At 35.6% G+C, this 27966-nt stretch overlaps 1 protein-coding gene across 1 annotated transcript in view; it reads right to left on the reverse strand.

The window, feature by feature from the left end:
* Positions 1 to 27966, reverse strand: part of LOC136840648 (nephrin-like) — a 482146-nt gene that overhangs the window by 98739 nt on the left and 355441 nt on the right. The window contains exon 6 of the mRNA XM_067107345.1: positions 13695 to 13898. Within this exon, the coding sequence (XP_066963446.1) occupies positions 13695 to 13898 (204 nt within the window). The remainder of the gene's footprint in view (positions 1 to 13694; positions 13899 to 27966) is intronic.

Consider the following 27966-nt stretch of genomic DNA (forward strand, 5'->3'; position numbering starts at 1 on the left):
AAATTCTCTCTCTCTCTCTCTCTCTCTCTCTCTCTCTCTCTCTCTCTCTCTCTCTCTCTCTCTCACACACACACACACGTTTGCCAGCAGTTCACCTGAAAAAATGTAGCAGTTTTCTGTAAAAAGGATGGTTTGCTTGATGATGAATAATTCTCTCTCTCTCTCTCTCTCTCTCTCTCTCTCTCTCTCTCTCTCTCTCTCTCTCTCTCTCTCTCTCTCTCTCTCTCTCTCTCATGTCTGCAATTAACGTTTAACTAACACACACACACACACACACACACACACACACAGAAAGAACACTTATGGCCTCGGCACTGCAGGCCAAGCTCCATTCAGAGAGAGATTAATTAAATCTTGAGTAACCGGGGTCATTACGAAATAATTTCAAAAGATTCTTTTGGGGCGAATTCGGCATAAATTACGCTCTGAACACAGAGGTTCACAAATAAAATAAAAGAAGCCCATTGAGCGAATTTACTGGGCTGTAATGCTAAAACACCCCTTACCCCCCACCCCCTCCCTCACTCGCTTCCCCAACCCCTTCCTCCCCCTCTTCTCTCCTTCTCTCTCACAAATTCCTAGAAAGCCAAACTCGACCTCAAATTCCTTGTTAGGGTTGGATGGTGCTCGGTCGAATTATATTGAATTATTCTTATTGGTTTTTTCCTTTTTAAATAACTGGTTAGGTGTGTTTTATAGCCTGTGTCAATAGTATCGTTCAGGTGTGCTTGCATGCAAAGCAGGCAGGCAGCAGGCGTGTATACAAATACATACACATCAATTGTGTGTGTGTATACATATATATATATATATATATATATATATATATATATATATATATATATATATATATATATATATATATATATATATATATATATATATATATATAATAATATATATACATATGTATATATTTATATTTATATATATATATATATATATATATATATATATATATATATGTATGTATATATATATATATATATATATATATATATATATATATATATATATATATATATATAAATATAATATATAAATATATATATATATATATATATATATATATATATATATATATATAAAATTAATCACCTTTTCAGTATCAGCATGACCATGACCTTGACCTCACTCTGCAAATTTGACGTCAGTCGTGGAGGAGGAATACCAACTGAAGTCTGTCACATATAATAAAAAAGTTATGGTCAGAGTTAACATTCTGTTTGAACTTTGACCTCTTCAAAATTTACCTCAAGAGCTTCGGTCTATTTCTTTCATTCGCAGTCAGCTTCAACAATTTCCTAGAATAAAACGAAAGGAAATTTGAAAGTTTGTGTATATATACTGTATTATATGTATATATATGTATATATATGTGTTTATACATATGTTTATATATATATATATATATATATATATATATATATATATATATATATATATATATATATATATATATATATATATATATATATATTTGTGTGTGTGTGTGTACGATCTAAGTTTTCATGGAAGGCGTTTTGTTAACATTGTTTATTCTGAAGCCGACATTTCTCATCGCATGATGATTTTCAAGGCTGAAAGCTGGTACAATAATAAATAAATGTATAAATTTTGTTATAAACAAGATAAAATGTATATACAATTTTTTCCTAAATATATAAAAAGAACATAATGACACCATGAAAACACAAGACACCTCCCCATATTGGTGGTAAAAGTTCAGACTTAAAAAGAGGTCAATAAAAGCGAGAAGGAAATGCACAAACATTAGGCAATGAATACCGTGCTGACGAAGATTGGTTGTTAAGTCTCTGAACAAACAGTTTGATCGTTATGGACTCAAAGACGGTTAATTTCTCCTCACTCTGTACTTGTCCTGAAACCTTAAAATCATTGACGTCTATATGAGTTTTGCATATCTTTACATGGGTTTTTATATTAGATTGGTCAGGACTGGACAGTTTGCTCCCAGTTCTGTGCTCTCACACCCAGATGAGAGCGGATTCGAACCCTCAGTTTGCTCCCAGTTTTGTAGCTCACCCCCTGATGAGAGCAGATTGAGACCCTCAGTTTGCTCCCAGTTTTGTTTGCTCACCCCTGATGAGAGCAGATTCAGAACCCTCAGTTTGCTCCCAGTTCGCTCCCAGTTCTGTAGCTCACACCCTGATGAGAGCAGATTCGAACCCTCAGTTTGCTCCCAGTTTTGTAGCTCACCCCCTGGTGAGAGCAGATTCGAACCCTCAGTTTGCTCCCAGTTTTGTTTGCTCACCCCCTGATGAGAGCAGATTCGAACCCTCAGTTTGCTCCCAGTTCGCTCCCAGTTCTGTAGCTCACACCCTGATGAGAGCAGATTCGAACCCTCAGTTTGCTCCCAGTTTTGTAGCTCACCCCCTGGTGAGAGCAGATTCGAACCCTCAGTTTGCTCCCAGTTTTGTAGCTCACACCCTGATGAGAGCAGATTCGAACTCTCAGTTTGCTCCCAGTTCACTCCCATTTCTGTAGCTCACACCCTGATGAGAGCAGATTCGAACCCTCAGTTTGCTCCCAGTTTTGTAGCTCACCCCCTGATGGGAGCAGATTCGAACCCTCAGTTTGCTCCCAGTTCTGTAGCTCACACCCTGATGAGAGCAGATTCGAACCTTCAGTAGTCTCCTAGGGCATCTGTGTCCAGACTACATCCGGGACAGGTATTTATATAAATTATGTTGGATGCAAGCTGGAGACTCGCTCTATCCTTAGACTGGAATAAGGATCCGATGGTTCTTGAGTTCTTCGGAATTAGCTTTAAACTTAAAGCTGGTAATTCCTCATTAAACAAACTCATACATTTTCTCCTAAATTTATTTCCATGGAAGAAGGAGAATTTTGCATACAGACGTAGTTTGGGAGCGGTATGGATTACAGGTAGGTCATTCATCTTAAGATTAAGCGGCCTGTTAAGAGGTCTATCAAATATAGCGAGTGGAAAGCAGTTGTTTTTTTAAATAATTGATCATGAGCATGATTTCATCATGGAAGGCAGTCCAACTTGAAGTAAGCGTGAATGCCCTGGGTTAGAAGAGTAGATGCAGAATTCATCTTGAAATTAAAGAAACAGGAACTGCGAAAGTTGGTACCCAGACCGGAAAAGTGTTTTTTCTGAAAATGCCAGTGTGGAAGTACAATTCATCCCGCGTGATTCAGATGTCCAAGAAAGGAAGAGAGTTGTGGGAATCCTTTTCAAGAGTGAATTTGATATTGGGATGCTGGGTTTTATGTATTCTAAAAAAGTATCAGCGTGACGATTATATCTGAAGAGGACAAACGTATCGTCAATGTACCGTTCATAAGCAAGTTGAGTATACCTTAGTTTAACCAGACCACTGAGCTGATTAACAGCTCTCCTAGGGCTGGCCCGAAGGATTAGACTTATTTTACGTGGCTAGAACCAATTGGTTACCAAGCAACGGGACCTACAGCTTACTGTGGATCCGAACCACATTATTGCGAGAAATGAATTTCTATCACCAGAAATAAATTCATCTAATTCTTCATTGGCCGGCCGGAGACCCGAACTCGGGCCTAGCAGAGTGCTACCGAGAACTCTACCGACTCGTCCAACGAGGAACTGTAACATAGATGGTGAAAACTAAAGGGGCAGTCATCCATTATGGGCTCTTCCAGGGAGTTCTTGAAGATATTGGCGAAGGTGGGGCCTAGGTGGGTTTCCCATCGCCATCCCTTCCACCTGTCTGTACTAATGAAGAATTAGAGGAATTTTTTTCTGGTGATGGAAATTCATTTCTCGCTATAATGTGGTTCGGATTCCACAATAAGCTGTAGGTCCCGTTGCTAAGTAACCAATTGGTTCTTAGCCACGTAAAGTAAGTCTGATCCTTCGGGCCAGCCCTAGGAGAGCTGTTAATCAGCTCAGTGGTCTGGTAAAACTAAGGTATACTTAACTTTGTACAGATATGCAAAACTCGTACAGACGTCAACGATTTTAAAGTTGGGAAAAGTAGAGTGAGGAGGAATTAACTATCCTTCATTCCATTATGATCAAACTGTTTGTTCCGACACTTAACAACAAGTTTTCATCATCACGGTTGTTAATTGACAAATGTTTTACGTATTTCCTTCTTGCTGATATTGACCTCCGTTTTTCGTCCCACCAATATGGGGAGGTGTCCTGTGTTTTCATGGTGTCATTATGTTGTTTTTATATATTTAGAAAAAAAATTGTATATACATTTTTATCTTGTTTATGACAAAATCATACAATTATTTATTATTGTACCAGCTTTCAGTCTCGAAAATGCATCAAACGGTGTGAAACTTCGCCTTCAGAATAAATGCCATGTTAACAAAACGACTTTTCCCAAGACCTGGATCGTTTATCAACCGAACCTCCTGCCTCCTGTCACCTGATATATATATATATATATATATATATATATATATATATATATATATATATATATATATATATATATATATATATATATATATATATTTTTTTTTTTTTTCTTTTAATGCTTTTTATTCCCATTTTTGTATGGGGTATATATATGATGCCTTCTTTGTAGGACTTTTTGATATATTTGGGGTAGATATATATATATATATATATATATATATATATATATATATATATATATATATATATATATATATATATATATATATATATATATATATATATATATATATATATATATACATACATACATATATGTATATATATATATATATATATATTTATACTATATATATATGTATATATATGCATATATACATATATATGTATGTATATGTATGTAGGTGTTTGACATGTAAATACACTCTCGTGGGGATCCAATCGTACAGATACTGCGGCTGTTTTAACTCCTTGTAGCTCCCTGTATATATGCCCCTTTAGCTTTAAAGGGCATGATATAACCTTGTTTCTAGTTGACCTCACCTCCATGTACCAACGAAGGTTTTTATGTTTCCGCGGCCTTTCTTTAAAAGAGAGAGAGAGAGAGAGAGAGAGAGAGAGAGAGAGAGAGAGAGAGAGAGAGGTTGTTAGGGGTGATATATTTATATAGATTTATATAGATTTGGGTGATGTATTTCTTAAAGACATTGACAGCAGACAATTAGTGATATAAAGACATTATTGCAATAGGATTGTTTTATTGAATAACGAAGCCTGACGATAATTTTCTGGGTATATTCCTTTTTCCAAGAAACAGTGGTCGAAGCCTTGAACTTATATAAGAAAAAATAACAAAAAATACATTGTGGAATAATTATTTGTTTGGAAAAAGCTATGAGCGTAACGGGAAAAATATGAAAATGAGCCAAATGAACAAGACTTACTAGGAATACTTGCCATTAAATGAAGCTGAGTTCTGAAAACCGCCGGAAATTTTAGTTGTATAGGTTGAGTGGTTCCCTAGTAATTACTGATATGTTTTGGGGAACTTTCAGGTAAAGGTAAGTACATGAAATTTTAAAAACATATTGAATAAGTCGACCTCAGATTACTGTGCAGAAATGTGTGGCGCAAGATGACCTTCTGCAATTTCAGTTGGCAAAATTTGCGCGTCTTGCGTTCACTAGTTTTAGATACAGACATTGCAAGTGAAACGATGCAACACGCTCGGTAGGGGCTAGTGCCGTTAGTGCACCTTACGCGGTATACTGTAGGCATTATTGAATGAGGTTATTTGCTGCGGCGTCCTTTCGGACCCTATTTGCTTCAGTCCCTTTCATTCCTTTGACTGTGCTTCCTCCGTTCATATTCTCTTTCCTTTACTTTCCTCAACCTTCTCCTAACAATTGTTTTATAGAGCAACTGCAAAAGGTTTGACCTCCTGTTACACCTTTCAAACCTTTCCTCTGTTTTTCCTCCTGTTACACCTGTCAAACCTTTCCCCTCAGTTTTTTCCTCCTGTTACACCTATCAAACCTTTCCTCTCAGTTTTTTCCTTCTGTTACAACTTTCAAACCTTTTTACTGTATTTCTCCTGTTACACCTTTCAAACCTTTTTACCCTCAGTTTCTCCTCCTGTTACACCTTTCAAACTTTTTTTACCTCAGTTTCTCCTGTTAACCTTTCAAACTTTACCTCAGTTTCTCCTGTTACACCTTTCAAACTTTTTTACTTCAGTTTCTCTTGTTACACCTTTCAAACTTTTCTACCTCAGTTTCTCCTGTTACACCTTTCAAACTTTTCTACCTCAGTTTCTCCTGTTAATCTTTCAAACTTTTTTTTACCTCAGTTTCTCCTGTTACACCTTTCAAACTTTTCTACCTCAGTTTCTCCTGTTAATCTTTCAAACTTTTTTACCTCAGTTTCTCCTGTTACACCTTTCAAACTTTTCTACCTCAGTTTCTCCTGTTACACCTTTCAAACTTTTCTACCTCAGTTTCTCCTGTTAATCTTTCAAACTTTTTACCTCAGTTTCTCCTGTTACACCTTTCAAACTTTTCTACCTCAGTTTCTCCTGTTAATCTTTCAAACTTTTTACCTCAGTTTCTCCTGTTACACCTTTCAAACTTTTTTTTTTCAGTTTTTCCTGTTACACCTTTCAAACTTTTCTACCTCAGTTTCTCCTGTTAATCTTTCAAACTGTTTTACCTCAGTTTCTCCTGTTACACCTTTCAAACTTTTTTACCTCAGTTTCTCCTGTTACACCTTTCAAACTTTTTTACCTCAGTTTCTCCTGTTACACCTTTCAAACTTTTCTACCTCAGTTTCTCCTGTTACACCTTTCAAACTGTTTACCTCAGTTTCTCCTGTTAATCTTTCAAACTTTTTACCTCAGTTTCTCCTGTTACACCTTTCAAACTTTTTTACCTCAGTTTCTCCTGTTACACCTTTCAAACTTTTCTACCTCAGTTTCTCCTGTTACACCTTTCAAACTTTTCTACCTCAGTTTCTCCTGTTAATCTTTCAAACTTTTTTTACCTCAGTTTCTCCTGTTACACCTTTCAAACTTTTTTACCTCAGTTTCTCCTGTTACACCTTTCAAACTTTTCTACCTCAGTTTCTCCTGTTAATCTTTCAAACTTTTTTTACCTCAGTTTCTCCTGTTACACCTTTCAAACTTTTCTACCTCAGTTTCTCCTGTTAATCTTTCAAACTTTTTTACCTCAGTTTCTCCTGTTACACCTTTCAAACTTTTTTACCTCAGTTTCTCCTGTTACACCTTTCAAACTTTTCTACCTCAGTTTCTCCTGTTAATCTTTCAAACTGTTTTACCTCAGTTTCTCCTGTTACACCTTTCAAACTTTTTTACCTCAGTTTCTCCTGTTACACCTTTCAAACTTTTCTACCTCAGTTTCTCCTGTTAATCTTTCAAACTTTTTTACCTCAGTTTCTCCTGTTACACCTTTCAGATTTTTTTACCTCAGTTTCTCTTGTTAAACCTTTCAAACTTTTCTACCTCAGTTTCTCCTGTTAAACCTTTCAAACCTTTTTACTTTGTTTCTCCTCCTGATACAATCTTTCAAACTTTTTTACCTCAGTTTCTCCTGTTAAACCTTTCAAACCTTTTTACTTTCAGTTTCTCCTCCTATTACAACCTTTCAAACTTTTTTTTACCTCAGTTTCTCCTGTTACAGCTTTCAAACCTTTTTATCCCTCTCAGTTTCCCTTTCAGCGCTGAATAACCTCATCATCATAGGTCACAGCTCTTCCTCGGCCTTTGGCCTAGATTTTATCTATTCCATTCCTCTTCTTTTGAGAGTAAATTGTGTCGTCGAAACTAACAAAGTCTTCGATGCAAATCGTTGTGATTTGATGGCGTGTTAAAACACGGTGGTATTTGATATAGCAATTGATGCATTGCGTTGCTAGCCTAATTGTACTTCGTTGAATCAACATAGATGTATTTTTTAACATTTCTAGATAAGTGCTTTAATCAGCTACTATTACTAAGTGTGGTCAGTATTGCATTTGCCACCCAAAAGAAAATCAACAAGTCAAAGGTAAATGAATGAAAGCGGTAACCTAATTTCCAACAGAAAGAAACAAGACAGTTTGTGTCTTTTAATATATATATATATATATATATATATATATATATATATATATATATATATATATATATATATATATATATATATATATATATATATATATATATATATATATATATATATATATATATATATATATATATATATATATATATATATTTCAAGAGGAATCTTTAGCCATTCCAAAAACAAGGGGTTCAGACATCTGCAGCGTTTAGATCTCTCTCTCTCTCTCTCTCTCTCTCTCTCTCTCTCTCTCTCTCTCTCTCTCTCTCTCTCTCTCTCTCTCTCTCTCGAGCATGATACTATTGTACAATACATATTTATATTTTGCTGTGAAATTCTGAACAATTTCTCCACATCTGTGTATACATGTCTCTCTCTCTCTCTCTCTCTCTCTCCTGGGACATGAATATAAACTGAACAGTACCAGTCTAAAACATGAATTTATACTGGACAGTGCCAGTCTAATACATGAATTTCAACTGAACAGTACCAGTCTAAGACATGAATTTAAACAGAACGGTGCCAGTCTAAGACACGAATTTCAACTGAACAGTACCGGTTTAAGACATGAATTTAAACTGAACAGTACCAGTCTAAGACATGAATTTCAACTGAACAGTGCCAGTCTAAGATGTGAATTTAAAAAGAACGTTACCAGTCTAAGACATAAATTTCAACTGAACAGTACTAGTCTAAGACTTGAATGTAAACTGAAAAGTACCAGTCTAAAACATGAATTTTAACTGAACAGGACCAGTCTAAGACTTGAATATAAACTGAACAGTACCAGTCTAAGACATGAATTTAAATTGAACAGTACCAGTCTAAGACTTGAATTTAAACTGAACAGTACCAGTCTAAGATATGAATTTATAATGAACAGTTCCAGCCTAAGACTTGAATCTAAACTGAACAGTAACAGTCTAAGACTTGAATTTTAACTGAACAGTACCAGTCTGAGACTTGAATATAAACTGAACAGTACCAGTCTAAGACATGAATTTAAACTGAACAGTACCAGTCTAAGACTTGAATTTAAACTGAACAGTACCAGTCTAAGACATGAATTTAAACTGAACAGTACCAGTCTAAGACTTTAATATAAACTGAACAGTACCAGTCTAAGACATGAATTTAAACTGAACAATACCAGTCTAAGCCATGGATTTAAACTGAACAGTACCAGTCTAAGACATGAATTTCATACTGAACAGTACCAGTCTAAGACTTGAATCTAAACTGAACAGTAACAGTCTAAGACTTGAATTTTAACTGAACAGTACCAGTCTAAGACTTGAATATAAACTGAACAGTACCAGTCTAAGACATAAATTTAAACTGAACAGTACCAGTCTAAGACATGGATTTAAACTGAACAGTACCAGTCTAAGACATGGATTTAAACTGAACAATACCAGTCTAAGACATGAATTTCCACTGAACAGTACCAGTCTAATACATGAATTTAAACTGAACAGTACCAGTCTAAGACATGAATTTCCACTGAACAGTACCAGTCTAAGACATGAATTTAATCTGAACAGTACCAGGCAAACTGTTAGACTGGTTAAACAGACCCTGATATAAAAATAAAGAAACAGAACCGTATCTTTATTTACATTTCAATCATTGACACAGATTGTATTATCTTCAAACTTCCTAGTGATGATCATTTTAAAAGTCCAGACACATCTTTCGCCGATGTATGACATTTATTCCTCTACATATACCAGAGTGTGGTCACAGTCACAATTACTGTATCGTCCTTGTGTCCCAACCGCGCGGCAGTTCGAATCCCACTGGTGACGAAGCACTTATCACTTATAATTCCCCTTAGCTATGAGTTATAACCCTGGTGTAGTTTCATTTTTATTTTTTTCTAGTGAATTGGGTATTAAACGAAATCTGTGTATATATTTGTGATACATATATATATATATATATATATATATATATATATATATATATATATATATATATATATATATATATATATATATATATATATATATATATATATATATATATATATATATATATATATATATATATATTATTTATTATATTGTGAACATATACACATGCTAAACTCAAAGAAGTACTTCATTATTGCACTTCTTCATTTATAAAGAACTAAAACCCCTTCACTGAAAATCTTTATTCACGTCATCAAAGTGCGAATTTCTCAGCCCTGAACCCAAAGAAAAACTTTATCTTTTAATTAAATATGAATACGAGAACTGAAGTCTCCCTCCTTAATGGCGTAGTCGAGAAAAACTTTGGACGTAGTTTATCAGCTTGTTTGAGTTGCAGTCTCTGTTTTGCTAAGAACAACTTTCGTGCTCGTCTTAGCTTTGTGTTGTAAATTGAGTGTTGCGTGGCTGGCTAGAACACGGGGATGAAGTTAATTTGGCTGTGCGTCATGTACACGAACACGCGTGGGAAGGTTTTTGTATGTATATATATATATATATATATATATATATATATATATATATATATATATATATATATATATATATATATATATATATTATATATATTGTATATATTACATACATATATTGTACATATTTATATAATATATATATATATATATATATATATATATATATATATATATATATATATATATATATATATATATATATATATATATTATATATATATATATATATATATATATATATATATATATATATATATATATATATATATATATATATATATATACATATAATACGTATGTAAGCGAACACCGCAGGAAAATGACAAGCAAAAGTTCAGTACCAAGCGCTGTCACGTGTATGTTTATTAACGCACCGTCGGGGCACAAATGAGACACGGGTTTATGGTTTTAGTTTGTGACCGCGTGATCCCGGATTATCCTGGATTAACTTTTTGTTTATTACCCTTTGACAATTGACCATCTGGTATCCTTGTTCTTTTTGTTTACCTTGTAACCTTCTTTTCAACAGTGTCTCACTTGTGCCACGACGATGCAAGGGTAAACGACACGTGAAAGCTCTTGGTACTGAACTTCTGTCTGTCATATTCCACTGGTATTCGCTTATATACTGAAGTCACGTGCATCTAATGTAATTTTTATATATATATATATATATATATATATATATATATATATATATATATATATATATATATATATATATATATATATATATATAATATATATATGTATGTATGTATGTATATAACCAGATTTATATAGCTTGTCTACTATTCTGTTGACTTTATCTTCTAAATGCACAATACATATATTATATTTATTATACACATATATACACACACACACACAGATATATATATATATATATATATATATATATATATATATATATATATATATATATATATATATATATATATATATTTATTTGACTACAAAAGTGGATTTGAAGTAGCAAAATCGTACGTAAACCCAACATTCCGAACTATGAACACGCAGCTACTGTGTGTTAATCTACCCATACCCAGTTATTGGTCGAGGAAGCTTTGAAGAGAGAGAGAGAGAGAGAGAGAGAGAGAGAGAGAGAGAGACGTATTCAACCATTCGACAAAATAAGAAAAATAAGGATTTTTCATCCCGGGAGTTCTCAAGATGAGTTTCTCACACGTCCTCTGCTGCTTTCTGTTTGTTCCCGAAGCGGAAGTTATGTAAAACAGAGATAAGTCCTGTGAAGTCCAGCTGCAGTGACGAAGTTCCAGAGAAGTGAAGACGAGAAAACTAACTCATCCAAAGTCTTCATGACTTCTTGAGTTCAGGATAAGTCAGTCCTCCGAAAGCAGATTCACAAAAAAATTAAAAAAAAAATTTTTGCTTTTGCATTTTTAAATGCAGTGGATTTTGCTCCGTATGGACTGTAGGCATTACTTATGAAGGTTCCTTGCGGCGTCCCTTCGGCCCCTAGCTGCAACCCCTTTCATTCCTTTGACTGTACCTCCGTTCAGATTCTCTTTTTTCCATCTTTACTTTTCTCAAGCCACTCCTGACAATTGTTTCATAGTGCAATTACAAAAGGTTTCTCCTCCTCCTTATACCTTTCAAACCTTTCTAATCTCACTTTCTCTTCCTGTTATACCTTTCAAACCTTTCTACTCTCACTTTCTTCTCCTTTTGCACCTTTCAAATCTTTCTGCTCTCACTTTTCTCCTATTACACCTTTCAACCCTTTCTACTCTCACTATTAAACCTTTCTGCTCTCACTTTCTTCTCCTGTTGCACCTTTCAAAACATTCTGCTCTCACTTTTCTCCTATTACACCTTTCAAACCTTTATACTCTCACTTTCTCTTCCTGCTATACCTTTCAAACCTTTCTACTCTCACTTTCTCCTCCTGTTACACCTTTCAAACCTTTCTACTCACACTTTCCTGTTATACCTTTCAAACCTTTCTACTCTCACTTTCTCTCGCTGTTATACCTTTCAAACCTTTCTACTCTCACTATCTTCTTTACACCTTTCAAACCTTTCTATTCTCAGTCTCTTCTTCTGTTACACCTTTCAGACCTTTCTTCTGTCAATTTTCTCCTTTTACACCTTTCAAACCTTTCTATTCTCAGTCTCTCCTTCTGTTACACCTTTCAAACTTTTCTACTCTCACTTTCTTCTCCTTTAACACCTTTCAAACCTTTCCAATCAAACTTTCCCCTCATGTTACACCTTTCAAACCTATCTACTCTCATTATCTTCTCCTGTTACACCTTTCAAAACTTTTATTTCCAGTCTCTCCCTCTGTTACACCTTTCAAACCTTTCTACTCTCACTTTCTCCTCCTGTTACACCTTTCAAACCTTTGCGTTCTCAGTCTCTCCTTCTGTTACACCTTTCAAACCTTTCTACTCTCAATTTCCCTTTCAGCGCTTGACTTTCGGCCTAAATTTTTTGATATTCCAATCCACAGTAGATCTGGTGTTGCGTAGTGAATGAAATTAAACGTGTTTTTTGAAGTTTGCTGAAGTTCGTTGATGCAACACGCGTTTACCTCTTTATAGAACGACGTATTTATATGCATTTTTACTCTTTTGATGTGAGGTTTACCGGCGTTGGCTTATAAATGAATACGAGGCAATAATCGTTATTGATACTTACGCTGATGAAATTGCTTTCCGGAAAGGCTCAGATTATTTTGCATGGTGCAATCCATTTGTGTGATTCGCAAAACTTAGGATTTATGTTACACACACACACACGTGCGCGCACACACACACACACACACACACACACACACACACACACACATATATATATATATATATATATATATATATATATATATATATATATATATATATATATATATATATATATATATATAATATAATATAAATTATATATATATAATATAAAACATACTCACACACATCTATCTATCTATCTATCTATCTATCTATATATATATATATATATATATATATATATATATATATATATATATATATATATATATATATATATATATATATATATATATATATATTCACACACTCAAACATAAACACACACGCGCACCCTAAACAAACACCATCCACCTCCGGACTCTTACTACATCATTAACAGGTAGCCGATTAGGCCTACGCTAAACCCTCTCGCCCCCGCCCGCCACCCCCTCAAAAAAAAAAAAAACATAGTCAAAATGAAACCATTAACTCACGCGTCAAGTTGATGGCGACAGTTGCATCCAGCGCCTGCGTGATGTTGCTGTTGCTGGCTCGACAGGTGTAGGAGGTGTCCAGCAATTTCCTGGAGAGGTTGTCCAGGTGGAGCAGATTCCTGACTTGGCCCCTGTGGTCCACGGTGTAGGAGTCCCCTACGATGACGCCGTTGCGCAGCCACACTAACGTGGGGGACGGACGGCCTGTTGCAAAGAGGAAAGGAAAGGAGGTGTTAGATTAGGAGGCTGTTTGAAGGGAAAAGGGGATACGCTGTTGTGAGAGAGGTCTGGAACCATTGCTCGCTTTCTTTGAATACTTTCATTTGCTGATTTCTTCTGCTACTTTCATCTGTTACTTTCCTTCGCTACTTTTATTTGGTAGTTCCGTTTGCTACTTTCATCTGTTACTTTCATCTACCCTTCATTTTCTACTTTTATATTTTACTTTCATTTGCTACTTTCGTCCACTACTTTCATTTGCTACTTTCGTCCACCACTTTCATTTGCTACTTTCACACGCTACTTTCATTTGCTACTTCCACACGCTACTTTTATCTATTACTTTTATTTATGCATTTCACTTGATACTCTCAGCTGTTACTTTCGTCCACTACTTTTATTTACTAGTTTCATTTGCTACCCTTATCTTCTATTTCATTTGCTACTTTAATTTGCAAATTTCGTTTGCTACTTTCACTTGTTACTTTCATTTCTGTTTGTATCTTTTATTTCATTTGGTACTGTAATTTGCTACTTTTTTTGCTACTACTTTCATTTTCTACTTTCACTTGTTACTTTCATTTACTACTTTCGTTTACTACTTTTATCTGTTAATTTCATTTGCTACTTTGATTTACTCATTTCACTTGCTGCTTTCAGCTACTACTTTCATCAGTTAGTTTTATTTGCTACTTTCATTTGCTACTTGTATATGCTTCCATTTGCTACTTTCTTCTACTATTATCATTTCCTAATAATTTGTTACTTTCATCTACTGCTATCATTTCTTACTTTCACTTGCTACTTTCCTCTGCCACTGACATTTGCTAATTGCATTTGTTACTTATATCTACTACTTTAACTTGTTACGTTCACACACTACTTTTATCTACTGCCTTCATTTGCTCCTTTCATTTTCTACGTTTAATAACTACTTGCCCTAGCTACTTTTAGTTACTACTTTCATCCACTAGTTTTATTTGCTACTTTCACTTGCTTCTTTCATTTGGTGTAACGATTTGACACTTTCACTCTCTACTTTCGTTTGCTACTTTCATTTGCTACTTTTATGTCCTACTTTCATTTGCTACTTTCACTGGCTACTTTGATTTACTACTAATTTCATTTGCATCGTTCATCCACTACTTTCATATGCTATTTTCGGAGGGAAAAAGAACAGATTATTAGTTCTTACGAAGAGGTTCATTGCCAGGGGAATGCTAAACGAGAATTGCAGTAATGTTATTTGCATTTATATATATATATATATATATATATATATATATATATATATATATATATATATATATATATATATATATATATATATATATTTGATATACATATATATGCATATATATATATGTATATATATATACACATATATATATACATGTAAACAATCATTTCGGTTTTAAACTTTCGTCCAACCCCTAAATTACCCTTATGCGTCTATATTCATCAAGGTTTCAATATACCACGAGCATCTAAATACGAATAATAACTTACGTTGTTAGTGTAGGTAATAGTGCAGCAGATAATTGCATATTTCATAAGAATCGTTCAGATAGTGAAACAAGCATGAAATTTTGCACAAGTGCTCTTTAAAGTTCCCTCTATCAGAAAAGGGCGCTGGCCACGCAAAAAATTTAATAAGGCGGCCAAATTCCAAGATGGCGGCCAGTATCGACAGATTTTGGCTAATTTTTCACTAGAATGGCATGTATTTGCTTCTAGCAATATGGTAAAGCTCTTCCATACTATTTCTTGTGAATATTATGTTTCTGTAGCTTCCCAGTACAGTTTACCTTTAAATATGGGGGGCTATATGGCTGCCAAGAAAAGGTAGAAACAATAATTATAATGAGAAATAATGCCCGTTCAACAATTATCGTTTTAAGCATGGATCTTGGTTTCTGTGGTTTTAGATCCTAATGAGGCCATCTCTTTCGAATAACTCATCAATTTTGAAGGAAAATTAATAAATGTAAAAGAGTGTATGTCTGCACACAACCAGGCACACTGGTGACATCACTGCTGTGTAACTCAGCATGGGGTTCAGTGCCAGCTAATCCAGCTTTACTAATCCTGTAGTCTTAGACTAGTAGTTGTAGTATAGTTTAGTTTAGTGTCCCAAATGCTTTCTAACAGCCCCAGACCAGCTATAGTTAGATAGCCGCACCTGAATAGACAGGATGTGCCAGCGCGGAGAGCCGAGCCAAGGGTATGGGGGCTGTACATGATGGTTCATGTACTTACCCGGATGGTGTACAGATCACACGGGACTTAAATGGCACTGGATGAATGATCGGGCTAGGTGTAGGGAGACCGAACCTAGTTGAATCCCATACAGGAATGTGTGCTTTGTTTAAGGTGGTAAAAGGATAACCCTCGGCCTTAATCAAAAGTGAAATCATGGCAGAATGTGATGCCAATCCAATATTGAGCAGTAGAAAAACAAACTGGAGTTTGTGTTGTCTTTGTCAGAAGGACAAAAGAGGTGAGCACTTGACATCACCTCCAAGTCATCATGTCCTAGACCATGATGGGTACACAATGCTGGCAAGGAACATTCCCATGTTCAGTGAAATTAATGAAATGCCACTGATAATGGATCCAGCAAGGCTGGATGAAGGTGATGGCATAGAGGCCACTCTCAGGAAAATGCAGCAAATACCATGTGAACTGTCGCTTGTTGTTTAACAACACTAAACTGGACCGTGCAAGAAAGCGACAATCCAATGACCAGACCAGCAACACTGAGACTAGTCGTGCAAAACTGCGCCGAACCAGTCATGACAATGAAGTTTGCATTTTCTGTGAGAAAGTGGCACCTGCATCTGATCTCAGACAGGCTAGTACTAAGGGCCTTGACTTGAAATTGCGTGAATGTGCAGAGATACTTAGTGATGGCAAGCTCCTTGCTAAGTTGACTGGTGGGGATGTCATTGCACAGGAGTTTAAGTATCACCATGCCTGTCTTTGTGCCCTCTACAACAGAAAAAGGTCCTACCTGAGGAGCCTTGAGAAAGACCAAGGTAGCACTGAGTCAGAATCAGATGTGTATCCACTAGTTCTGTCAGAACTGATGACATACATTGTTGAAAACAACCTTTGTTCAGATGATCCAGTCACATTTCGGCTGGCAGATATTTGCCACCTCTACCAACAACGTCTGGAACAATTAGGTGTAGAGTCACCAAGTGTAAATTCCACGAGACTCAAAGACAAACTTCTGGCAGAAATTCCAGAACTTGAGGCTCATAAATCTGGCAGAGATGTATTACTTGCATTTCAAAAGGATGTGGGAAAAGCACTTGCTCAATCATCTGATCTTTCAGAGGCAGTTATCATTGCTAAAGCAGCAAATATTCTCAGAAAGTCTATACTTGATCATCAGTCACGGTTTGATGGCACATTTTCTGAGGCTTGTGTACGAAATTCTGTGCCTCCTCTCCTGCTCCAGTTTGTAGGGATGGTTGAGCATGGGGCTGACATCAAGTCACAGTTACGATTTGGAGCATCAAAGTCAGACCAGGCCATTGCACAGCTCATGCAGTTCAACTGCTACTCCTGATACAAAGAGGAGCAACAACTCATAGACACTCCAAAGACAGAGAAACACCATTCCCAGTCTACATGGGACTCTCAGTCTATGCCAAAACCAGGAAGAGAAACCTGGTTGAAATGCTACATCAGTATGGCCTCAGTATCTCTTATGACAGAGTACTGGAGGTCTCTGCACAGTTAGGAGATGCCACAGTTAGCAAATATGTGGAGGAGGGTGTGGTCTGTCCCCCAGTACTGCGAAAAGGGTTGTTCACCACTGCAGTGATGGACAACATCAACCACAACCCATCTGCAACTACTGCCACTACCTCCTTCCATGGAACTAGCATCTCCATATTTCAGCACCCCACCAAGGAGAACACTGGACAGGAAAGACAGCAACTAAAGTTTGCACCTGAGAAAGTGAGGTCGGTGCCTGAATTGCCGGACACATTCACAAACATCTCACCAGCTTCCTTTCAAACAAAGAACCCTGTGCCACCAAACACTGCAATACCAAAGCCACCCACAGATATCTTGGGGCCACAGCTTGCACTGGAGTATCAGTGGCTAGCTAAGAGTTGCCAACAGCTTACCAAATGTGGATGCAAAGCAGGCTGTCGGGAAAGGTGCAAGTGCTACAAGCTGGGTCTTCCCTGCACAGCTCTGTGCACTTGCAAATGTGAAGTCTAGATAAATATTGCCCTCTCTACAGTAGATAATCTAGCTTGAGCATCCAACGTGTCATGCTATGCCTACCTTCTTATCCTCGAATTTTTCAAAGGTGTAGGTTGAGAGACCTATACATAGATTGGTTGCGTTTAGTCCGTATTTCTCTTCTTTTCTTTTTATGGTTACAGTCTTAGACACAATGTTGTATGTGACCATACCATTACTATTTCAGTTGAAAATAGCATATTAGTTAAACTGTCTGATCACATGAATATACCATTAAATAAAAACAGTTGGTCTCTATGTCTGCTAGCGCTGTGGATAGAAAAAAAAACTTTTATGGCAACCATTTTGTACGCCATCTTGGTTACAATTCATTTAGTAAGGGTTTTCAATAAAATGTGTGGTATGGAACATTTTATAACCTAAAAGTCGAGGTTAAAAAAAAAAAAAACTGGCATATTCCATCCAATAGATGCTCCCAAACCAGTGAATCTCAACATAGATGGCGGCCATTTTGAAAAATAGCCGCCATCTTGGATTTTCAGGTGGCCAGCGCCCTTTTCTAAGAGAGCGTAGTCTTAGGAATGTTTGTGCCAAATTTCATGCTTGTTTCACTATCTGAACGATTTTTACAGCAATCTGCTGCACTATAAGGGAACAAGCAGTTTAGGGTAAAAGTAGGTAAGAGGTAAGAGGTAATGAGGTAGCTCCCGAGGCTGTTTTCAGCTGAATAATAAACCATTGAATTTGTTAATCAACTAAGGCGATGCATATTAATTTAAGTGTTAAACTGCAATGGCAGACTGGTGGATGATTAAGATGAGTACAGAATGAACAGTAGACTGAATAACAAGACTGTTAATGATATCAGAATAAGTGGGAAAACAAAACTGTGAATGATACAGAATTAGAGGAAAAACAAAAGAGTGAAAATACAGGATAAGAGGCAAATCAAAACAAAGAATGATATACAGAATAAAATGGAAAGCAAAACAGTGAATGATACAGAATAAGAGGCAAATCAAAACGGCGAATGATACAGAATAAGAAGAACAAAATGATGAATGACACAGAATTAGAGGAAAAACAAAACTGAAAAATACAAAATAATAGGCAAATCAAAAGAGTGAATGATGCAGAATAAAGTGGAAAACAAAACAATGAACAATATAGAGTAAGAGGAAAAACAAAACAGTGAATGATACAGAAGTAGAGGAAAAACAAAACTGAGTGAATGAGAAAAACAAAACTGAATGATACAGAAGTAGAGGAAGAACAAAACTGAATGATACAGAAGTAGATGAAAAACAAAACTGAATGATACAGAAGTAGAGGAAAAACAAAACAGTGAAAAATACAAAATAATAGACAAATCAAAACAGTGAATGATACAGAATAGGAGGGAAAATAAAGCAGTGAATAATACAGAATAAGAGGAAAAACAAAACAGTGAATGATAGAGAATAAGAATAAGAAGCAAAACAAAACGGTGATTGATACAGAATAAGATGAACAACACAGTGAATGATACAGAATAAGAGGAAAAACAAAACAGTGAATGATACAGAATAAGAGGAAAAACAAAACAGTGAATGATACAGAATAAGAGGAAAAACAAAACAGTGAATGATACAGAATAAGAGGAAAAACAAAACAGTGAATGATACAGAATAAGAGGAACAAAACGGTGAATGATACAGAATAAGGGCCAAAACAAAACAGTGAATGATACAGAACATGAGGCAAAATCAAACAATGAATGATACATAATGAGAAGGAAAACAAAACAGTGAATGACACAAGAATAAGAAACGAAACAACACAGTGAATGAGACGAAAATAATGGGGGAAACAAAACAGTGAATGATACAGAATTAGAGGAAAAAGAAAACAGTGAAAAATGCAGAATGAAATGGAAAACGAAACAGTAAATGAAACAGAATAAAAGGCCGAGCAAAACAGCGATTGATATCAAAATATGAGAAAAGCAGAATAATAAAAGGAAAGACAAAACAGTGAATGATAACTCAACAAGACACAAAACAAAACGATGCAAACTTTGCAGGAAGAATGTAACAGAAAAAATGGCGATTTAGTTTTCCAAAGCTTCAAATATTTCTGTTAGCGTTAATTAAAATCCTCTTTATGCGAGTGAAGAGTGGGCGTTCAGTGGTAGTGAAAAGTGGTTTATACTCTTGGAGTGCAAAGGGGTTGGAAAGGGCAGTAAATATTGAGGCATAAAGAGACTCTGCTAATAGGTTCAGATCGGTTGGAAAAAAATAGCCTGGCTTTTTATCAAAGGGTCCTTGTTTACAAAGAAACAAAACTTAATTGGTTGAGAGGGTGCAAACGCAGAGAGAGAGAGAGAGAGATGAAATCCAGTCAAGATATATATATATATATATATATATATATATATATATATATATATATATATATATATATATATATATATATGTGTGTGTGTGTGTGTGTGATGTGTGCACGCTCGTGCATTCTACATATTCAGAGAAAAGGCAGTTTCTTTAGAATGGCAAGATATTTACAAAAAGTTACCATTCAGGTTTTAAAACCCTTTACAATTCATGGCTGTCCCATCAGTGAAAGCCACTTCCCTTAGCAAGAATATATATACACACACATTCACAAACTCCCACAATCCTAGCAGTCCACATCTTGACTGAGATTCCTCTCTTTGTGCGTTTCCGTACGGGTATAGTTCCTGCAGTGCACCTCACGCGGTGTGTAATGTACTTAAGGTTCTTTGTAGGGTCCCCTTCAACCCCTAGCCGCAACCCCTTTCATTCTTTTAACTGTACCTCCGTTCCTATTCTCTTTCTTCCATCTGACTTTCCTCAACCCTCTTCTACCAGTTGTTTCATAATGCAGCTGCAAGATGTTTTCCTCCTGTTACACCTTACAACCCTTTTACTCTCAGTTTCTTTTTCAGCGCTGAATGACCTTATCGTAGGTCCAAGTTCTTGCCAAACCTTTGGCCTAAATTTTATATCCCAATTCTCTCTTGTGTTTGAAAACACCCCACTCCAACCAGTTAAGGTTTGTTTCTTCAAAAACAAGAACCTTTGATAAAAGTCAGGCTATATTTTTTTCCCCAGAGCCTCTCGTTGTCTCAGGCTTTATTGCTCTTGCAACCCCTTGCACTCTAAAAGTGGCAACCACTTTACACTCGCAGTCAGCGCGCACTTTTCACTCACATAAAGAGGATTTTAATCAACGGTGACAGAAATATTTGAAGCTTATGGAGATCAATAGTCAGTTTTCGGTTACGTTTTTCCTATAAAGCGCGCACTGTTCCACTGTATCATTCACTGTTTTATTTTGCCACTTATACTGTATCATTCACTGCTCACTGTTGTGATTTCCCCTTTATACTTTGTCAGTCACTATTTTGTTTTGCTCCTTATACTGTATCATTCACTGTTTTGTTTTTCCTCTCTTTCTGTATCATTCACTATTTTTTGCTCTGATAATGCATCATCCACTATTTTGTTTTTCCTCTTATTCTGTATCATTCACTATTTTGTTTTTCTCTTATTCTTTATCATTCACTGCTTTGTTTTTCCTCTTATTCTGTATCATCCACTATTTTGTTTTGCCTCTTATTCTGCATCATTCACTATTTTGTTTTTCCTCTTATTCTGCATCATTCACTACTTTGTTTTTCCTCTTATTCTGTATCATTTACTGCTTTGTTTTGCCACTTATTCTGTATTATTCACTTTTTTGCTTTGCCTCTTATCGTGTGTCATTCACTTTTTACTTTGCCATTTATTTTGTTTCATTCACTGTTTTATTTTGCCTCTTATTCTGCATCATTCGATGTTTTGTTTTGCCTCTTATTCTGTTATCATTCACTTTTCTATTGCGCCTCTTATTCTGTATCATTCAGTGTTTTGGTTTGCCTCTCATTTATCTTCATTCACTTTTGTATTTTCCTTATTATTCTGTTATCATTCACAGACATATTCAGTAGGTTATTCATGTTGTTCTGATCTTAATCATCCATCCTTAAGCCATTCCAAGTAACACCAAAATTAATATGTATCGCCGCGATTGATTAATTATTCAATAGTTGATTATTCATTTGAAACTATTAATTCACTTGAAAACAGCCTCTTACCGCTTACCTGATTTGTCCCAGACGTCTCGTTCCCTTACCTATACCTTCTAACTGGCTAGAATATTTTCTTAATTAGATGTTTGTGACATGCAGAATCTTTGACGAATAAGGAGAGAGATTTCTAATATATATATATAATATATATATATATATATATATATATATATATATATATATATATATATATATATATATATATTTATATATATATATATATATATATATATATATGTATATATATATATATATATATATATATAATATATTGATATATATATATATATATATATATATATATATATATATATATATATATATATATATATATATATATATATATATATATATACAAACCATTATTTTATAGATGGAGTAATGTAACTCTAAAATAAATCGACGTAGTATTTAAGTGTAAAATTTCGAGATAACGGGTTGATCACGAGGGCCGTCTGGTGAGGATGAATGGAAACTTCAGAAACTGGCGAAAAAAAATTATTTTGGGTCACAGTTGTGAATGGAAGTTGTAATCAGGAAAATGTAGTCTGGGAGATGTAATCAGGAAGTTGTAATCTGGAAAATGTAATCTGGGAGATGTAATGAGGAAGTTGTAATCAGGAAACTGTAATCGGGAAAATGTAATCAGGAAATTGTAATCCGAAAAATGTAATCAGGAAAATGTAACCAGGGAGTTATAATCAGGAAAATGTATTCGAAAAAAGTAAAAAGGAAGATGTAATCAGGTCGTTGTAATCACGGAGATGTAATCAGGAAAATGTAATCAGAAAGATGTAATCTGGCAACTGTAATTGGGAAAATGTAATCAGGAAAATATAATAAGGAAAATGTAACCAGGAAGTTGTAATCAGGAAGATATAATCAGGTAAATGTAATCCGAACACTGTAATCGGGAAAATGTAAACAGGAAACTGTAATTGGGAAAATGTAATCGGAAAGATGTAATAAGGAAAATGTAATCAGGGAGTTGTAATTGGGAAAATGTTAATCAGTAAGCAGTGAATGTAATCAGGAAAATGTTAATCGTTTTTAGGAGACAGCCTTTTGTTTGTCTGCAAAAGTTATAAACAGGGAGATGTAATCAGGAAGCTGTAATCAGGAAAATATAATCATGAAAATGCAATCAGAAAAAATGTAATCGGGGAAAATGTAATCAGGAAGATGATGTAATCAAGAAGTTGTAATCAGGAAGATGGAGGTGGAGTTGTGCAACTGAAACCTTATAAGTTCCAGCGAAGAGCCAATGAATTTCTACCCTAAAGCAATTCTCCTTTTATTCTAATCATTCTTTTATATTTTTATCTATTTGTTTATTATTTTGTTAATTATTTTTTTTTCTTTTCTAATAATTGATCTCTTCTTTCTGTGTTTCCTACTGTTACCTCCTGCTACTACTTTCTAATGAGCACCGTATGCTGTGTAAGATTTAGAATTTTAATGCATTGGCCCCTGTGGGGTGCTTGTTCCATATGAATATGGTTTATCTTCTGAATAATAATAATAATAGTTTTGTATTTCTTATTACACTCTGTTACTTCTCTCAATTGAACGCCATATTCTGTGGAAACTTGAGAATTTCAAGTCAGTGGCCCCTGTGATGGGCTACTTCTATATGAATATGGTTTATCTTCTGAATAATAATAATAATAATAATAATAATAATAATAATAAATAATAATAATAATAATATTGTATTTCTTATTACATTCTGTTACTTCTTTCAATTGATATTCTTTAGAAACTTGAGAAAAGTCAATGGCCCTTTGATGGGCTTGTTCCATTAATGGTTTTATCTTCTGAATAATAATAATAATAATTAATAATAATAATTTTTAATTAATAGTGAATTTCTCTAAAGTTCATTAAGCTGATTAATGGTTTTTAATTCCTATTTTGTGGTTGGGTATTCTTTGGTTCCTCCAAATTCCCCTCTCCTTCTCTCCATTGGAATGGCGTCAGAGAAACGAACTCCTTTGAGGCATCTGGGGTTTTGCTGTTTGCTATTGAAGTCCAGTTGACATCAAAAGTGAAGAAGGGGCTTTGGGACTTCAATAAATGAATGAATGGCTCTTCTCATTAGTGGGTAAAGACTAAAGACTGAAGACTTAAGATTTAAAAGACTAAGGACTTATTTTCCCACTAAAGGAGTGAGAGAGAGAAAACTTTGGTCATACAGCTGATTTGATTACCGGATGATATTTTCAGATCCCTTGTACGAACAAAGTTTTTAGTTTTCTGTAAAAGAAAACTATTGAGATGGCTCTTAGTCTGTCCGTCCGCCCTCACACCTTAAAAACCACTGAGGCTAGAGGGCTGCAAATTGGTATGTAGATCATCCACCCTCCAGTCATCAAACATACCAAATTGCAGCCCTCTAGCCTCGGTAGTTTTTTTTTATTTAAGGGTTAAATTTAGCCATGATCGTGTGTCTGGCACCGTTATAGGTGCCAACAACATAGGCCACAACTGGGCCGTGGCTGAAAGTTTCATGGAACGCGGCTGAGAGTTTCATGGGCCGTGGCTGAGAGTCTCATACAGCACTACATGCTGTACAGAAAACTGGATTGTGCCGAAGAAACTTCGGCGCATTATTTACTTCTTTTGGAGTTTTCAAAAATTTCTAAATACTAAAAGACCGTTTCCCCCACTAAAGGAGAGAAAGAGAAATCTTTTTGTTATGCAGCTGTTTAACTAATTATCAGGCGATGTTTTCAGATCCTCTGTACGAAGATATATATTTTTTGTTTTTGTTTTTCAGTATATTTCAACTCCTTTTGATGACACAGATGAGCGATTGAATAACCTTTTCAGCGAATTTCTATGTAATTGTACCCTTGGGCGACTCGCTCTCTCTCTCTCTCTCTCTCTCTCTCTCTCTCTCTCTCTCTCTCTCTGATGAAAGCGTTTTCTTTCTAATGACGTTGAGAATTTTGCGAAAAGGAAAAATAAAACAAAAAATAGTTCGTGTTTATTATCATATGAAAGAAAAGCTTCAAGTAATTGGAATGTAAAGTTACAACACTACTCTGCTCTTAATAATCTGATTGCAGAATTCGATATTATAATTATCAATGGTAATTCCTGGACTTCAATTTCTCCTTTTTTAGTTTTCTGTAGAACAAAACTATTGAGATGGCTTTGTCTGTCCGTCCGCACTTTTTCTATCCGCCCTCAGATCTTAAAAACTGCTGAGGCTAGAGGGCTGTAAATTGGCATGTTAATGATCCACCCTCCAATCATCAACCATACCAAACTGCAGCCCTCTAGCCTCAGTGATTTTTATTTTATTTAAGGGTTAAAATTATCCATAATAGTGCGTCTGGCAACGATATACAACAGGCCACCACCAGGCCGTGGTTAAAATTTCATGGGCCGCGGCTCATACAGCATTATACCGAGACCACCGAAAGATAAATCTATTTTCGGTGGCCTTGATTATACGCTGTACAGAAAACTTGATTGCGCCTAGGAGACTTCGGCTCATTCTTTACTTGTTTTTTTTATTGTTTGTTGTAACATTAACGCCTTGTTATATATTGTGATTGGAATATCACATTTAGGCCAGAGGCCAAGTGCTGGGACCTATGGGAGGAATAGAAAGGTTTGAAAGGCGGAACAGGAGGTTCAAGCCTTTTGCAGTTCCACTATGAAACAATTGTTAGGAGAGGCTTGAGGGAAGTAAGATGGAAGAGAGAAAACATGAACAGAGGTACGATAAAAGGAATGAAAGGGGTTACTCTCCTCAAGCCTTTCCTAACAATTGTTTCCTAGTGCAACTACAAAATGTTTTCCTCCTGTTAAACCTTTCAAACCTTTTTACTCTCAGTTTCTCCTCTTGTTACAACCTTTCAAACCGTGTTATTGTAAATTTCTCTTGTTACACCTTTCAAATCTTTTTACTCTGTTTCCTTTTCGGCGCTGAATGACCTCATCATCATAGGTCCCAGCGCTTGCTCTTTGGCCTTTGGCCTAAATTTGATATTCCATTCCATTCCATTAAATGTAATGAAATCTATTTTCGAATATCAGCTGCCATTGTTTCATTTTGACGCAGACACCAGCCAGTTCTTAGTGGAAATCACTTACTGGTGGTGATGATAATAACTATGACGACGCTTTCTAGGAAGTTGAATGTGATGACGGCCGTTCAAGGAAAAATATAAATATCCTTACTTATGAATTTAGAAGGGAATATTATTCAGCGTTGAGTAAAGTGAGCAATAATCTAAAGGGCAGCGTCCATTAAACCTTATTGTTTTTATGTAAACGTCCTCGTGACCTTTCGTAATAACATACGTCGAAACTGGTGATTGAATTTAAAATAATTAAATGCGATTTGTTTCAAGGAAATGACGTTTTCAGGGAAAGTGGGTTTGTCGTTGAGAAAAAGGGCCACAATACATAAGAAGACAATTTAAAAATGCGTCGAAGTTTCTTCGGCGCAGTCAGGTTATCTGTACAGCTTGTACTCAAGGCCACCGAAAATAGATCTATCTTGCGGTGGTCTCGGTATAACACTGCCCCGTGGTGGCTTGTCCTATAAAATTTTAAGCACGTCCCGGTGGTGGCTTGTCCTGTATTGTTGCCAGACGTACGATTATGGCTAACTTTAACCTTAAGTAAAATGAAAACTACTAAGGCCAGAGGGCTGCAATTTGGCATGTTAAATGATTGGAGGGTGGATGATCAACATACCAATTTGCAGTCCTCTAGCCTCAGTAGTTTTTAAGATCTGAGGACGGACAAAAAAAGTGCGGACGGACAGGCAAAGCTATTTCAATAGTTTTCTTTTACAGAAAACTGAAAAAGGGATTAGAGAAGAATAGTACGAGTTTAGATAAGGAAGAGCGTTTGGGCATCAAGTGGTGTTTTCTGAAACGAGGTTTAAAACAACGTTATGACATTTCTGTGTGAGTATTTGACATCTTTATGGCCCTTAGGGGGATAGTGCCGTCATTGCACCTCACGCGTTGCGCTGTAGACATTACGTAAGGTTCTTTGCAGCATCCCTTCGGTCCCTAGCTGCAACCCCTTTCCTTCCTTTTACTGTACCTCCATTCATATTCTCTCTCTCTTCCATCCTGCTATCCACCCTCTCCTAACAATTTTTTCATAGTCGAACTGCGAGGATTATCCGCCTGTTACGCCTTTCAGACCTTTGTAGTCCCAATTTCCGTTTCAGCGCTGAATGACCTCATAGGTCCCAGCGCTGGGCTTTTGTCCTAAATTCTATATTTCATTTCATTGACATCTTTATGGTTGGAATAGCAGGAGAAATCGGAAAAAGACATTGGATAGATTCTAATGTTTCATGATAAGAAAAAGGGGGTGGAATAGTGTGTGCAATGGGTGATGTTTGTAAATGATATTCTGTCGTCTTTCTTCGTTGGAGAGATTAAAATTAATTAAAGGTGTTTTTGTTGCAGCAGACATTTGAAGAAATCACGGATTTATCGCTATCGGTATAATGTACAGGAATACGTTGATGTTTATACTTTGTCTTAAGCTCAGAGTAAGTTCAATTAAATCCGTTGCTCAGAGAAGAGATTACTTACAAGAGAGAGAGAGAGAGAGAGAGAGAGAGAGAGAGAGAGAGAGAGAGAGAGAGAGAGAGAGAATGTAGCTAGCTCGTAAGTGCAGATAAACCTTTTTTAGGAGAAGAGATTACTTTTT

The sequence above is a fragment of the Macrobrachium rosenbergii genome, chromosome 8 (genome assembly GCF_040412425.1).
Source record: "Macrobrachium rosenbergii isolate ZJJX-2024 chromosome 8, ASM4041242v1, whole genome shotgun sequence".
In the NCBI taxonomy this organism is placed as follows: domain Eukaryota; kingdom Metazoa; phylum Arthropoda; class Malacostraca; order Decapoda; family Palaemonidae; genus Macrobrachium; species Macrobrachium rosenbergii.